General features: G+C 34.8%; 1 protein-coding gene across 3 annotated transcripts in view; it reads right to left on the reverse strand.

The window, feature by feature from the left end:
* Nucleotides 1-16,805, reverse strand: part of GLRA3 (glycine receptor alpha 3) — a 192,795-nt gene that overhangs the window by 128,086 nt on the left and 47,904 nt on the right. For all 3 annotated transcript variants that reach the window (XM_032298686.1, XM_032298685.1, XM_032298684.1), the window contains exon 3: nt 4,838-4,905. In XM_032298686.1, coding sequence (XP_032154577.1) covers nt 4,838-4,905 — 68 coding nt within the window. The remainder of the gene's footprint in view (nt 1-4,837; nt 4,906-16,805) is intronic.

Below are 16,805 nucleotides of genomic sequence, written 5' to 3' on the forward strand. Positions count from 1 at the left end.
TATAAACACACACACACACACAAATAAATATGCACATCTTTGCATATTTATTTGTGTGTGTTTGTGTGTGTGTGTATATATATATATATATATATACAAACAAACATGCACATCTTTGCATATTTATTTGTGTGTAAGTGTATTTATATATACATATACATATATATGTATATATATACATATATATGTTTATATATACATACACACACACACACACATATATATATTTCTATTTCTATTTCAGAGTTTCTCTTAACGTTTGACAGCTGAGATCTCCTTGGCTACCTATAGCCAGTCCCCATCCCCAGAGCAGATAAAATGGAATTCCCTTTTACCTATAACGTGGAAGCTGCATATCATCTCGGTGATTTTTTTCTTCAAGATTCCTCATTTTTGGTCCTTATAGCTAGGCATTTTAAGGACTTGAAGGCACAGGGTTAGAGAAATCACATATTAATGCCCTAGACATGCACAGGCCTGCAGACTGTTTCTGATGAAGAATAAAAGCTTTCATTTCAAGCTTTGTGTCTAACTTCTAATGTTCTCACCTGTGATCACTGAATAGATATGCTCTGCATGACACACTTGGTGTGTTAAATTTTAAATTTGTGAAGGTTTTTGTTTGCTTTTAATTTTATCTTTATAATGGGAAAAAGTTTATGATTCACTGTCTTTTGAATTAAATCTTTTAAGTTAAGATGTAACAGCCATTCATAACATACACAAGTCTTTAGTGTCCATTCAATAATCCTGACATATGTATATACCTGTGTAACTACCACCCAGATCAAAACATAGAAGAATTTTGGTACTGAGAAGACTCCGTTGTACCTCCTCAATACCAGTTACCAACCACCTCCCACCTCCCACTAAAGATAATATTTTAGAATTCAGAAGCCTTTTATGTTCTTAAACTTCATATAAACAGAAGTAAATGGTACATATTCTATTGTGTCTGTTTTCTTTAACTCACAATTATGTTTATGAGAATTATCCATGTTGTTGCTATGTAATATTCCATTGTATGAATTATGAAAATTGATGATATGACTTGGGCTTATTACAGTCATACCCAACTAAATGGGAGTTAAGAGATCATGGGGAAAAAGCACTCAGGTCTGAAAGCTCCTGCTCCAAGAACTGTCTGGCAAGCTCAAAAGCAGAAATAACTTCCTGTAATCTTAAAATCAGTTTTACCTGGTAACTGCTGAAACTACCTTCTATGCCTCTAATTAGTTTTACCTACCACCAAATTAGTTTTACCCACCACTGTCACTCAACAATTACAGCCTGACAGAGCTAGAAAAATTTCGCTAGGCCAATGAATTTTCTTTCAAAACATTTTACAAAATGTTTCTCTTAACCAATAAAATCCCAAACTTTTATTTTGTTCCATGGACATCCTGAAGACCAGCCAGGTCAGGGTGTATACTCCAAATTGCAATTTGGTTTTTGTGAATATTTCCAGAGAAATCCTTTGCTTAAGGGAGAACAAAAAGCCAAAATTAACAAATGTTTTCATCTTGGCACATAAGTCTTATCCGAAGCTCATCATAGGTTTGCAGGAACACATTTCATGTAAGAGCCACTTAATGTGGACATCTTAAGCTTCCCCTCCTTGAAATAATCATGTGGTCCCTTGATCATCACAGTTTAAAAGACAGGACAGATATTCCTCTCTCACCAAGATCATGTTCCCAAACAGTAATGATGGTAAACTAGTATTATTTTTAATTTAATATTTTTAAGAACTGGAGCTTCCAATAGTTGTTAAATCATTCTCTGTTAAGAAGAATGTGTACTTTAAATAATGGAGGCTGAACAACTCCTTAAAGAATCTCATTATATGTAATAACATATGACTCAAATATGAAGGAAACAGGGAAGTTGAAATTCTCATAATATTTGTAGAAAAAACTTTGGTGACTATGTGTAAAATAATAAAACTGTACTCAAGTGAGAATGGTTGGCACTACATGAAACTAATCAGATTAACAAACATTAGGAAAGGAGTTTAACAGCTAAACAGAAATTTGAATTTATACTGCTAAAAAACTGTGCACACATATTTTTTAAATTTATGCAAGAAAAATCTAAAAAATATGTTGTTTGAATTAACTTAATTGACAAAAAGTGTCCTAAAAAGTAGAATATCTACTGGAGAGATTTTCCCAATAATTAAGTATTAACCTCAAATGCGACAAGAGCTGTATTTAAAAATGAGATATACCACTTATAAACTAGACCAGCAGAGGGAGCTCAACATACTTAGCCAGGAAAGACATTGAAGACTTAGTTAAGATTCTTGTTAAGCAGACACATATGCATTAGGATAATTATGTAGTTTTATTTTAAATATGAATAATCAGATATAAATATATTCATTACTGATTACAGATAATTTGAGATTCCATCCTCTCAATTTTAATTGACTGCCTTAGTTGAATTCAATTATTTGTATAAGAACAGAAGACTGTCTAAAATAAATAAATAAAAATAAAAAAGAACAGAAGGAAATTATATTCAGTATAAGAAGTGTAAATAAATTAAAAAATATATCAACACATATATTAGCATTTTTGCTGAATTTTAAACACAGCAATAGAATAATGAGATAAAGTTCAGTGTAGAATCTTGATAGTGGACCCTGTAAATAAAATATAACAACTTAACTAAATGGGAGCAAAGCACTTATGAGTCTCATGGTAGGAATATACTAACAAGTTCTCATTTGCTTTGTGCCTATGTAGATGGATATCATAATCACAGCTATTCTAGCTGATACCACTACAAATTTATAAATATAGAATCTGATCATTGGAATGGAAATAACAAATGTTTAGAAATTTGGAAAAAGAAAAAGAAAAAAACAAGGTGAACGTGATTAGGTTTGTTCATTGACACTGCTTGAGGCTGTAAAGAAGTGAGTGACAGATGCTTAAAATAATTTCAAAGGGAATGTATAATAATGGAATATGTAGATATGGAAAGGGTTGCACACTGAAGGAGAGAAATAAAACTGAATATGGGTTATCTTGAAGGTATGTTTACAATATTCTGCAAGCTTTTTGTAAAATTTTATTCTACAAAGTCTGGCTAAAATTATTTAGGTAAGAAATTTAACTGGTGTAGCCATCTTAAAGATTGTGGTATAGCCATTTTTGTGGTAGACTGCTGAATTATATCATAAAAACAGGCACTTTCAGAAAACTGGCAATCTTTAAGTCTTAATGGAAAGGAAATCTGGCTATGCCCTGTCTTTTTTCCAAGCCCCTTCCCTCCCTACCCCATTAAGATGGATAAGGCTTTAAATCATTCCAACTATTGCTGTGGAAAGTATTTCATGGAAATAATCATGCAAAAAAATAGAGAAAAATATATTTCCAGGTTTTTAGGGTTATACGTGTATAGAAATGAAATGAGAAAATTGCTAGGGCTAGAAATACAATTTGTGAAGTCTAAATAGACCAAAGCCAATAGTGATCCCTTCTTCTGTGGATTATATAGACTGAATATGTACAAATGTTGGACATAAATCAGGGCCACATTTTCCCACAAGAACCTAGAATATATCAAAGTCTAAAACAGGATTATAGCTGCTTTAGAGAAGAAAATTGCACCAGGATCGCACTGCTTCTAACCAAATTCCATGCATCTTCTTTGCTTGTACACTCATATACACAAATTCATGTTAACTTATATTGTATCCTATTTAAGATAATTCTATATAATGCCTCCCAATTTAAGTTTGGTTCCTCTCTGAAAATGCTTTATTGTAGTTAAGATATATTAACTTTGAGTAGAACCACAGAGACACTGATAAATGACTTAATATTGCATACAAGAGGAAAAAGCACTTGTTTTAAATGATGCCTGTAGAAAACCTCTCCCTGATTCCAACACACACCCCCCCACCACACGCACTTGCACCATAATTCATGTAATAGTTTGCATAATAGACTGCTCCTTCGAAAATTTACTATCTATTTACTATTCTAAGACAGGTAAAATGAACATAATTCTTAATAATAGTTTTGAAAATAATAAATCCTTAAGTATTTTATATAATATTTTAGTTAATATTAACTTTGAGAAGTATTGCAAACTCTACTTGCTACATTTAAAAATATAATTCTAGCTAATTTAAGAATCATCATGAACACAGTTTTAAAAAAAGTAACTTGGCTGCTAGACAATTTTATGAATGTTCAGTGGTTTGTCTATTTCTGCATTTTATTACAGTTAAATTGCCCAATAAAAGCTAATGGGCAAAGTAGAGATACATGTGCTCTTTAGAAAAAAAAAACTGTAAAATTCAAGACAGAAGAAATTTGGTCTGTAATGACAGTTTTTATGTTTTTCAGGCTTTAATAACTTTTCAAATACAGTTGATAAAATCTCTAAGTATAATGTTTTGGCAAATACTGTGTTCATTGGGAAAAATAATCAAATTGAATATTTAAAATAATATAACTCTGTAAGTGGGGTACAGAGTAAACATGTAAGTATTCACTACTCTGCTTATGTCTGGATATTAAAGAGTTTTGGAAAAAATAAAGGATATGGTGACATTTTAGCTTTAAATTGAGGTTTAATATTAGATTGGTAAATTGGGAAACTCAATGTTGTTTTCACTTATATTAATATATTCTAATATACCATCTCTGAAACGTTATTACCTGCAGGTGATCATAATTTAATTATACTATTAATTTTACTCTTAAAATCTTGTTACATTAATTTGTGTTCTAAATTGCATAAAATGAGCAGAAGAGTTGCCATTAATGCAATTACAGATTACTCTAGCGTGAAACTTGTTGCAAAGTAAAATGCCTACCATGGTTGTCTCTGCAATGGAGCCAAAGCTGTTGATGAATATGTTGCATGTGACATTAACTGGAGGACCTGAAAAAGATATTAAAACATAAAGGCTGTTTAGAGACTTATCTAAAACATTTTCAAATAATTCCTTGAATTGCATTATTAGTGCATACACACACACACACAGATGCTCAAAATTGAAGGCAATAATTCCATAAAACAATCTGTATTGAGAATCACAAGGAGCACTAATGGTGATCATATTTTATCCTCTCTTGGTCTTATTTTAAAGATCTAGATATGTCTAATGGCTCTGTAAATGCCTGATGCAGTAGGTCCAATATCTGAGCTCCTTCAGGGATAGTTTCTGTTGATTTTTTTTCTCCTATGCACAGGCTAAAATTTTCTATTTCTTTGCATGTCTCATATTTTTTTGTTAGAAACTGAATACTTTAGATAACTTAATGTGGCAACTCTGGAAACCAGACCTTCCCACTTCCAACCCACAGTTTGTTGTTGCTGGTTGTTCTTTAGGTTGTTGTTTGTTCTTTTGTGACTTACCTGGACTAATATGGTAAAGTTTTCATTTCCCTAGAATGCACAGCCACTGAAATCTCTGTTTAGTGAGCTTAGTAGTCAACGAATATTTGGTTGGCAATTTCTTTAAAGCCTGGAGCCAATATATCTTCCACTCTTGCCAAGCGTCTTCCATGGGTTTGGAGGCATGTCTTCAATGCTCAGGTAGTTTACAACTCTACCTTAGCCTTCACTTCCTGCTTGCACAGGGCCTGAGGTCCACCAGAGGAGAGATAGTGGGACTTTCTGAGGACTTTCCCAGATACGCACACAGCCCTATACATATATGCAAACTCCACATTGCAAGGATATGTTAGAGCTTCTCAGAGCTGCCTAAGAACATTGAATTTTCCAGGTCCTTTAAAATTTTTGTTCATGTTCTTATTTGCCCAAACTAGTGTCCACAGCCTTAGGCAGCTACAATGTTAAACAATCTTCTGATTATTTTCCACAAATGCCCTTGAGATAGACTTTTTTCCCACCAAGTGAATTCTCAGTCAAGTCAAATAATGTAAAGCCCTTTGAGTGAGGCTTTTCCAGGGAGTTACTAGCCACACAGGTAGAACAGTGACAAAGCTCTGGGGATGGACCTTCTGAGGACCTCCAAACCTGGTCAGCCAGCTCCGGTGGTTTTACAACTTCTATTGTTTAGAGGCTGCTGGATTTCAAGGCTGCTGTGGAACTAGAAAGGTAGGCCAAATGAATATGCCTTCTGTCTTACAGAACATCAGTTTTTCTTGAATAAACACTCTTCAGGTTGTTGTGAGCTTTTGATCAATTTTAAGAATTCTAAAAGTTAATCTTGACAATTTTGCCAGTGTTTTTGCTGCTTTTTTGGAGAAATGAACTTAATAGAGTTTCCCACTCCTCCATTCTGGGAATTTCTTATTAATGCCTGATTTAGTATTCATTGTAAATCCAAGGATTTTTATTTTTATAAGGCCCACTTATTCATTCCTTTACTAAATATCCAAAACCTTTGCATAGAAAATTGAAGAAGACACAAAGAGATGAAAATCTATCAGAGAAGAAGGAGCAGAAATCAGTAAATTGTAACCCTTTTTTTTTTTTTCTTACTTTAGGTTCTGGGGTACATGTGCAAGTAATGCAGGGTTGTTGCATAGGTGTATACATAACCAGGTAGTTTGCTGCCTCTATTCCCCCTGTATCTATATCTGGCATTTCTCCCTGTTTTATCCCTCCCTACCCTCCCCACCCGACAATGTCCCTCCCTTACACGCCCCTCAAACTGCCCCCAGTGTGTGATGCTCCTCTCCCTGAGTCCACATGTCCTCAATTGTTCAACACCCGCCTATGAGTGAGAACCTGCAGTGTTTGGTTTTCCATTCTTGTGTCAGTTTTCTGAGAATTATGGTTTCCAGATTCATCCAAGTCCCTACAAAGGACACGAACTCATTGTTTTTTATGGCTGCTTAGTATTTCATGGTGTATATGTGCCACATTTTCTTTGTCCAGTCTATCATTGATGGGCATTTGGGTTGGTTCCAGGTCTTTGCTATTGTACACACTGCCACAATGTACATGCCTGTGCATGTGTCTTTATAATAGAACACTTTATAGTCCTTTGGGTATATATCCAGTAATGGGGTTGCTGGGTCAAATGGAATTTCTATTTCCAGATCCTTGAGGAATCGCCACACTGTCTTCCACAATGGTTGAACTAATTTACACTCCCACCAACAGTGTAAAAGCATTCCTATTTCTCTGCATCCTCTCCCAACATCTGTTGTTTCCAGATTTTTTAATGATCACCATTCTAACTGGCATGAGATGATACCTCAATGTGGTTTTAATTTGCATTTCTCTAATAATCAGTGATGATGAGCATTTTTTCATATGTTTTTGGCCTCATGTATGGCTTCTTTTGAGAAGTTTCCGTTCATATCCTTCAACCACTTTTGAATGGGTTTGTTTTTTCTTGTATCTCTGTTTTAGTTCTTTGTAAATTCTGGATATTAGCCCTTTGTCAAATGGGTAGATTGAAAAACCTTTTTCCCATTCTGTTGGTTGCTGATTTTCTCTAATGATTGTTTCTTTGGCTGTACAGAGCTCTGAATTTTAATTAGATCCCATTTGTCTATCTTGGATTTTATTTCCTTTGCTTTTGGTATTTTAGTCATGAAGTTCTTGCCTATGCCTATGTCCTGGATGGTTTTGCCTATGTTTTCTTCTAGAGTTTTTATGTTTAAATCTTTAGTTCATCTGGGGTTAATTTTAGCATACATTGTCAAGAAGGGGTCCAGTTTCTGCCTTCTGCACATTGCTAGCCTGTTTTCCCAACATCATTTTTTAAACATGGAGTCCTTTCCCCATTGCTTGTTTTTGTCATGTTTGTCAAAATCAGAGGATTGTAGATGTGTGATGTTTCTTCCGAGGCCTCCATTCTGTTCCATTGGTCTATGTCTCTGTTTTGGTACCAGTACCTTGCAGTTTTGATTACTGTAGGCTTGTAGTATAGTTTGAAGTCAGGCAGTGTGATGCCTTTGGCTTTGTTCTTTTTGCTTAGGATTGTCTTGGCTATGTGGGCTCTCTTGTGGTTCCATATGAAGTTTAAAATGTTTTTTTCTAGTTCTGTGAAGAAGGTCATTGGTAGCTTGATGGGGATAGCATTGATTATACAAATTTCTTTGGGCAGTATGACCGTTTTCACGATATTGATTCTTCCTAACCATGAGCATGGAATGTTTCTCCATCTGTTTGTGTCCTCCCTTATTTCCTTGAGCAATGGTTAATAGTTCTCCTTGAAGAGTTCCTTTATATCCTTTGTTTGTTGTATTCCTAGGTATTTTATTCTCTTTGTAGCAATTGTGAATGGGAGCTTGCTCATGATTTGGCTCTCTGTTAGTCTGTTATTGGTTTATAGGAATGCTTGTGATTTCTGCACATTGATTTTGTATCCTGAGACTTTGCTGAAGTTGCTTATCATCTTAAGGAGATTTTGGGCTGAGATGATGGGTTCTTCTAAATATACAAGCATGTCATCTGCAAATAGAGACAGTTTGACTTCCTCCTTTCCTAATCGAATACACTTTATTTCTTTTTCAAGCCCGATTGTTCTGGCTAGAACTTCCAATTCTATATTGAATGAGAGTGGTGAGAGAGGGCATCCTTGTCTAGTGCCTGATTTCAAAGGGAATGCTTCCAGCTTTTGCCCGTTCAGTATTATATTGGCTGGGGGTTTGTCATAAATAGCTTTTATTATTTTGATATACCTTCCATCAATACCTAGTTTATTGAGAGTTTTTAGCATAAAGGGCTGTTGAATTTCTTCAAAGGCCTTCTCTGCATCTATTGAGATAATCATGTGGTTTTTGTCTTTGGTTCTGTTTATATGTTGGATTACATTTATGGACTTGCATATGTTGAATGAACCTTGCATCCCTGGGATGAAGCCTACTTGATTGTGATGAAATGTACTGTTGCATTTGGTTTGCCAGTATTTTATTGAAGATTTTTGCATCTATGTTCATTATGGATATTGGCCTGAAGTTTTCTTTTTCAGTTGAGTCTCTGCCTGGTTTTGGTATCAGGATGATGTTGGGCTCATAAAATGAGTTAGGGAGGATTCCCTCTTTTTGCATTGTTTGGTATAGTTTCAGAAGGAATGGAACCAGCTCCTCCTTGTACATCTGGTAGAATTCGGCTGTGAACCCATCTGGACCTGGACTTTTTTTGGTTGGTAGGCTATTGACTGCTGCCTCAACTTCAGCCCTTGTTATTGGTCTATTCAGGGTATCAACTTCTTCCTGGGTTAGTCTTGGTAGAGTGCAAGTGTCCTGGAATTTATCCACTTTTTCCAGATTTACTGGTTTGTGTGCATATAGTTGATTCTAGTAATCTCTGATGGTAGTTTGTATTTCTGTGGAATTAGTGGTGATATCCCCTTTATCATTTTTTATTACACCTATTTGATTCTTCTCTCTTTTCTTTTTTATTAATCTGGGTAGTGGTCTATTTTGTTGATCTTTTCAAAAAACCAGCTCCTGGATTTACTGGTTTTTTGAAGGGTTTTTTACATTTCTATCTCCTTCAGTTTGGCTCTGATCTTAGTCATTTCTTGTTTTCTGCTAGCTTTTGAGTTTGTTTGATCTAGCTCCTCTAATTCTTTTGATTTTGATTGTAGGGTGTTGATTTTAGATCTTTCCTTGTTTCTCATGTGGCAATTTATTGCTATAAATTTCCCTCTAGACACTGCTTTAAAGGTGTCCCAGAGATTCTGGTAAGTTGTGTCTTCATTCTGGTTGGTTTCAAAAAACATCTTTATTTCTGCCTTCATTTCATTGTTTATCCAGTCAACACTCAGAAGCGAGTTGTTCAGTTTCCAAGTAGTTGTGCATATTTGAGTCAGTTTCTTAACCCTTCATTCTAATCTAATTGTGCTGTGGTCTGATAGATTGTTTGTTATTATTTCCATTCTTTTGCATTTGCTGAGGAGTGATTTGTTTCCAATTATGTGGTCAATTTTAGAGTAAGTGCAATGTGGTCCTGAGAAGAATGTATATTCTGTGGATTTGTGGTGGAGCATTCTGTAGATGTCTATTAGGTCTCCTTGGCCAGCTCTGCATTCAAGTCCTGGATGTCCCTGTTAATTTTCTGTCTCGTTGATCTGTCTAATATTGACAGTGGAGTATTGAAGTCTCCCACTATTATTGTGTGGGAGTCTAAATCTAGTTTTAGGTCGTTAAGAACTTGCTTTATGCATCTGGATACTCCTGTGCTGGGTGCGTGTATATTTAGGATAGTTAGCTCTTCTTGTTGGATTGATCCTTTTAACATTATGTAATGCCCTTCTTTATCTCTTTTGATCTTTGTTGGTTTGAAGTCCCTTTTATCAGAGACTACTAGGATTGTAACCCCTGCTTTTTTTTGTTCTCCATTTGCTTGGTAAATCTTCTTCCATCCCTTTATTTTGAGTCTATGTGTGTCTTTGTACATGAGATGGGTTTCCTGAATACAGCACACTGATGGGTCTTGACTTTTTATCCAGTTTACCAGTCTGTGTCTTTTGATTGGGGTAATTAGGCCATTTACATTCGATGTTAATATTGTTATGTGTGAATTTGATCCTGCTGTCATAGCTGAATTCTTTCTTTTCATGCTGAACACTGGGCAGCCTCACCATGTTGCCAACGTGCTTCTGGGGCTCCTGTGACTGCCTTCAGATGCTGCACATATAGGCAGAGTGCCTTTGCAGGTATGTGCACCCCTTGTGAGCCAGAGCTGAGAACCCCGTGGGGTGATCCCACCTTCTCTTGGGGGGTCAAGGAGGGGAGTGCCTATTTTTAATCCTGTCCATTTGTTGCACAATGGAAATCACTGTGATTTGTACTTATACCTTAGGGAAATTTTACTGCTGTCTAATTTATGAAATAATACTGTTGATTCCAGATTTATTTAATAAAACTTTGTATCTTAAAAAAACTAATAAGCAGAAAGTCCTTCCTAAAAGTGAAAAGTCACCTGGTTTCAAAACCTAAATCTCATGTGCAAGTAACTCACAGTGGTTTCAGGCCTAAACTTTATTCCCCTTCTGGTTATAACATGTTCCTTGCTTGGATATTAGAACATAAAAAAATACAATTTGGTTCCCATTTGCCTATTTATTTGTGTATATATTTTCTTCTTCAGCAGAAAGAAGGGTGAATGAATTTGGACATCAACTCCTAAATCCAAATTTCAAAACTATAGTAGCCACTTATTTGAAACACAGATAGATAGATGTACATGCATAAATAAGAATAATTTTAAAATATTCAAATTAAAAACAATTTGGAAATAAAAATTATTTAAGATCATGGAGTTTCTTCAATGTAATAACAAGGTATTTGGGACTTACTTTACGGAAGCTTTGGAGCCATAACAGATTGTTGATCATGGAAGTGTAGGAACTAACATGACTCTGTGAATGTTTGCATGAATAAGCAAAAGCATAGAGACAGAGCAAAAAGAAATTTATTATAATAGTCTGGGATGGGGACCTGATGCCCAAGGACAATGAGAGTCCTTGGAGATAGATTACAAAGAATGAAATGGATATAGTAATATAATGTTTTAAAGGTACCACCTTCCACCCCTTTGGTTTCTGGCTCATATCAGGTTAGTGCAGTAATCTTGGAGTAGTCTTTCCTATCCTTGCTTTGACATAGATATTCAAAAATTGTGTAGAGAATGAAGCTCAGAGAAGACCATAAATCATCTAGTGCCATTACAGAGAGCACCTGTTTAGCAGTTCTTGGCCAATCTGCTACTTCTCTGTGCCAATGCAAAAGCTGTTATATCCATTCAATACATTCCTATGTTAAGCAACAGAGCAAATAACTGCTATAGCATCCATATGGCAAATTGTGCTTTTAAATTGTTCACTACTTCAGGCATCATCCTTAAAAGCAAAGGACAGTAGTTGCAGATGTTTTCAGAGGTAGGTTTTCTTTTAGATGTTTTTTAAAGAAATAGGAGATGGCCTTGAAGTTTAAGAAATGAAGTGATGGTAGAATAGCAAAGTATAATGCAAAATCTTGGCAACAATATTATTGTTATTCATATTGGGGAAAAATCGTTCACTAGGCAAATCTAGAGCAAGTAAGAAAACAAACAACTCAGATGTTCGTAAAAATGACTGAGGAAGTTTTCAGGTCATGTTGTATTCAAGTTTTATCATTTTTAAAGGCACAGAATGCAATTGAAAGATTAAATTTCAAAATAATTCCAACTAGAGACTTGTTTTATTTTAGACAAATGCACACACATGTAACAAGGAGACATGTCATTTTACTTTTTATTCACAAGCATATTTAATGATTTTAAATCCAGATTTTAAATGATTTGTTAGGTGCTTTAAGAAGGCTTGTAAATTATGGCGTAGAAGCAGACTCCTGTTTGTTCTTTCCCTTTTTCTTTCCCTTCCCTTCTCTTTCCTTCCCCAAAATGCTTCCTTAAAGCCATTCATTTGGGCAGTGCAAAATAGCCTTAAATTCTGGGATGGCTGAGGGGTTTGTAGTAACCTAGAGTTGAAGAGAACAACATTGTGGAGAAGCGTCACTTGCAGGAAATGTTGGAGACCCAGTGCCAGAGGAGGATGTGCTCATGACAGGGAAGCCTAGTGTTTGGTGTTAGAACCATAGAAGGGCAAGGCTTGTATCCCCTTGGGGCCATCCTGGCTTGCAGAGCTGGAGCCTGAACAGGGACCTACACAAGGAGATGAATCTGAGGAAGGCTTCAGAATCCCACCAGGGTGAGGAGGGTACTTGTATAAAAGAAGGATTAGTAGGAAACAAGGCAGATTCGTTACATATTGATTAAATAAGTAATTATATTGAGGATAATGGGATCCATGTTTCTTGCTGTATAGAAGAGGGAGTTAAAATATGGAAACTTAGTAACTAGACTCAACCTATGATATTGAGATAATCAGTGTGAATTTATGGTTTTCAGTGGATAGAGAAGTATAGATGAAAAGTGGTGTGTAAATGTATACGTGTGTATGTGTGCATGCGTGTGTGTATTTATTTATGCTTATGTGTGTGGGTATATATAGCTATATCCTGGCAGGCACCGACTTAATCAAGTGATTAAAGTAAACAAAACCAGTAATGGCAAAATTTCACGTGGTCCACCATCCAATAGAACACAATAAACACATATCATCATTTCTGTAATATCTCTGCTAAAATGCACTACCTAATTTGAATCACGAGGAAGCATTAGACAAACACAAAGTAAAGTATATTCCTCTAAGTAATTGAATAAGAATATTTGTTAAATGTCAAGACCGTGACAATCATTGAAAGAATAAAGTGCTGGCTCAGACCAAAGGAGACAATGAGAAATGACAAATAAAATCTTATGTCATTCTAAACTGAAACATTTTATAATAAATCATCAGATGATAATAGATGAAATTTGAATAAAGATCAGAAAATTAGATAGTAGCAATATATTCAACTACTTTTCTTGTTTCAATGGTTAGATTGTCATTATGGAGGAGAACATTTTTATTTGTAGTAAATACTGAAGTATTGGGCCATCAGGTCAACAACTTACATTGAAGTAGTTCAGAAAAAAAAGGTTTTGTAATTGTAGCACTTCTGAGATTGTAAAATACAAAAAGAAATAATTACTACGGAAAGAATTCATTAAAAACAAAAAGCAAATACAAACAGAAAATATAGGGTTCAGAATCTAACTCCATTAACATTTCAAATGAGCATGTATAGTTTTAGAAGGGCTTATTATTCCAGAGATACTTCTTGTTAAAATGACCTTGTACTAAGTAAAAATGCAATTAGAAATGTACCTTTTTCAAAAATAATTGTAAATGTAATTCAGGAACAATAGTGTCTTGGTGGATAGGAATAGTAAAAATGGGTCAAGGAGACCTTTAAAATGCTAACATTTACCCTAATAAAAATACATGTAGAAAATGAATTTGGGTACCCATTCCATCCTTGACATAGGTATTGTAGAAGAGAGTACTAGAAAGAGTAAATTTGTGATCTAGGGAGAAAAGGATTAGTAAAATATTTAAGGGTAAAAGACAGAAACCACAAATACATTGTGAGGGCAAACAAAAGTTATATCTATGTAGAAAGAGAGTGGCCATTGGAGATAGCATGAGAAAACTTAACAAAAATACAATAAGTACTTGGGAGGAATACAAAATTGAGTGATTACTGAGAGAATACTTTCCAAAGTTACACTGAAGAGTCATAAGAGACCAACTGAGGGACCTCAAGATTAGGATCAAAAGAGACAAATAAAATCCAGCAGTGGTTGGTAAAATATTCTAGTGAAATAATGTTTTGTTGTCTTAGAAATGTATGTTTACTTGCAATTCAATTTTTTTTATGTTAAACTTGCTTCTAGTATCATATGACACCTAGAAGCTTCTCTTTCAAGATAGAGAATTAAACATCGTTTTCTTTCTCTCTGAAGACATAAAAATATTACCTAATAAAATTTTAATGGGAATAAATGTATCCTACCAAAAAGAATGGGAGAAAAACTATAATTAGTTTAATGACATAAAATACAGAGGCAGATAAAAATGGTTGACAAATGAATCAGAGGTAAGCCTAAAATAAAAGCAGGCAGGGACTGCATGGAGAGGGGAAGGACATGGAGAGTGTGAAGAGGACCCTAGGGCATTTGTCTTGAAAGCTTCCTGCTTCCCTCTGTATTCCTGTAGAGTAACGGTGGCCTGGTATTTAGCCCTATGGAATTTTTGAGGAAATGGAAATAACTTCGTTGATGATTAGGGAAAGACAGTACCTGACTGTACTTCAGACTTTTAAAACCTAGTCCGAAGCTCAAAGCTCACCTAAAAAAAATCTCTGGCCAGGGCAATGCAGCCTGTGTCAGAGTTCCCTTTGGAGGTAGAGAAATAGCACAAAAAATGGTCCTCCTACATACACACACACACAAACACACAAACACTAGACAAAAGCTATACCACGCAGGATAACTCACCCCTCAAATCTTCCTGAATCTTTGACATTCTATCACACAAAAGAAAACTGATGGTTTAAAGAGAATGAACAACATAAACATAATTTTTCCTGCAGGAAGAAACAACATATCATTGAGCAGAGAAGAAAAACAAAAGAAGCAGAATGCAATAAACGAGGCATTAAATTAGCAGTCTGATTAGTGCAAGGGAATCTCATAATGCTTGCACTGTGAAAGGCCTAGAAAGCAATCAAACAGATTGAAACAGATAATCAACAGAAGTAACCAATTTTGGGGAGGAGTGGTTTCCTCAGAAAAGTGGAACTGTGTGTGCATGATGAGTGTTGAGGCAATGAACTGCTGCTTTTCATCACTGACATTTGTAGACTTTTTTTTTTTTTTTGCAATTTCAGGTACAGGATTTTTACTATTGTTATAAATAAAACTAACAAGAAAATAAACATACACAATAGCATCTACGTAGCAGCTTGTAACACAACGTTCACAACTTCACATTCAAGGAAAACGGTTTAGGATAAAGAGAATTGTCAAGAGACCAAAACACAATTACAGAGTTAAAATCTCTCTAACCAGTCAAAACCTGAATAAATAGCACCATGTAATATAAAATCAGTGATTCTGAGGACAAATATGAACAATTATCTTTTAATGTAGAGGGAAAGGACAAAGGAGAGAAGGGGATAAGGGAAATGTGTTAGACACAGATGACAGGAAGATATTAGAATTTTTTTTAAAAAACAAAGGAGTATTGTTTTATAGAAATAACACAAAACAGTGCCAGCATAATCAAAAATCCTTCTAAAGAAAAACACCCAGAGATAGACAGAAAAAAATAGGTTACATGTAAAAGAGCAGAAATCAAAATGGGATTTGACTTCTTTATGATATTAAATGTCAGTAGGCAATGAATCAACATCTGCAAACTTCTGAGCTAGCATTCTGCAGTTCGCTAATTGTATAAAGTTTCTTTAATGTCAAATGCATAAAAAAGGGATTATCCTGGAATATTATTCAGTGATAAAAAGAAATGAGCGATCAAGCCACGAAGAGACATAGAGGAACCTGAAAAGCATATTGCTACCTGATAGAAGTCAATCTGAAAAAGTCTACCTACTGTATGATTCTAATTATATGACATGCCAGAAAAGGCAGAATTCTAGAGACAGTGAAAAGATCATTGGTTGCCAGAGACTGAGGGGAGATGAGGGGAGATGGGAGAGAGAGATATTCATAGAGCAAACACAGGGGATTTTTGGGCGGTGAAATTATTCTATATGATAAGTAATGATGAACACATGTTGTTATGAATTTGTCAAAACCCATAAAAAGTGTACAGCTCAAAGAATGAACTCTAATATAAATTATGGACTTCAGTTAATAATAATGTACTAAACTTGGTTCATCAATAATAGTAAACAGAACACATGAATATGAGATGCCAATAGCAAGGTAAACTGTGGGGGAGGAGGGGGAATATGCACTTTCCAATCAATTATTCTGTAAACCTAAAACTGTTCTTTAAACAAGGGTTTAAAACAATCAGAAAAACAAGAACTGAGAAAATATATAAGCATTACTCCGAGCCTGAAAATGAAAACCTGTTTTATTTTACTTTCTTTTTCAGTGAATGGAAACAAAGCTAGAAAAATTAAAGAGTAGAATATCCTACCCTTTACTTTTCAAGGTTTTAGTTAATGTGTGCGTGTGTGTGTGTGTGTGTGTGTGTGTGTATGTGCATATAGAAAATGGTTTAGGATAAAGAGGATTGTGAAGGGACCAAATCAAAATTACAGAGTTAAAATCTCCCTAAACATTCAAACATTTTTGAATTCTTTGAAACATTCAAACATTTTATATATATGTGTATATATATATATATATACACACATATACAGACACACACACACACATATATATATATA

Source organism: Sapajus apella, unplaced genomic scaffold (assembly GCF_009761245.1).
Source record: "Sapajus apella isolate SASKATOON/1434 unplaced genomic scaffold, GSC_monkey_1.0 scaffold39, whole genome shotgun sequence".
Lineage (NCBI taxonomy): Eukaryota > Metazoa > Chordata > Mammalia > Primates > Cebidae > Sapajus > Sapajus apella.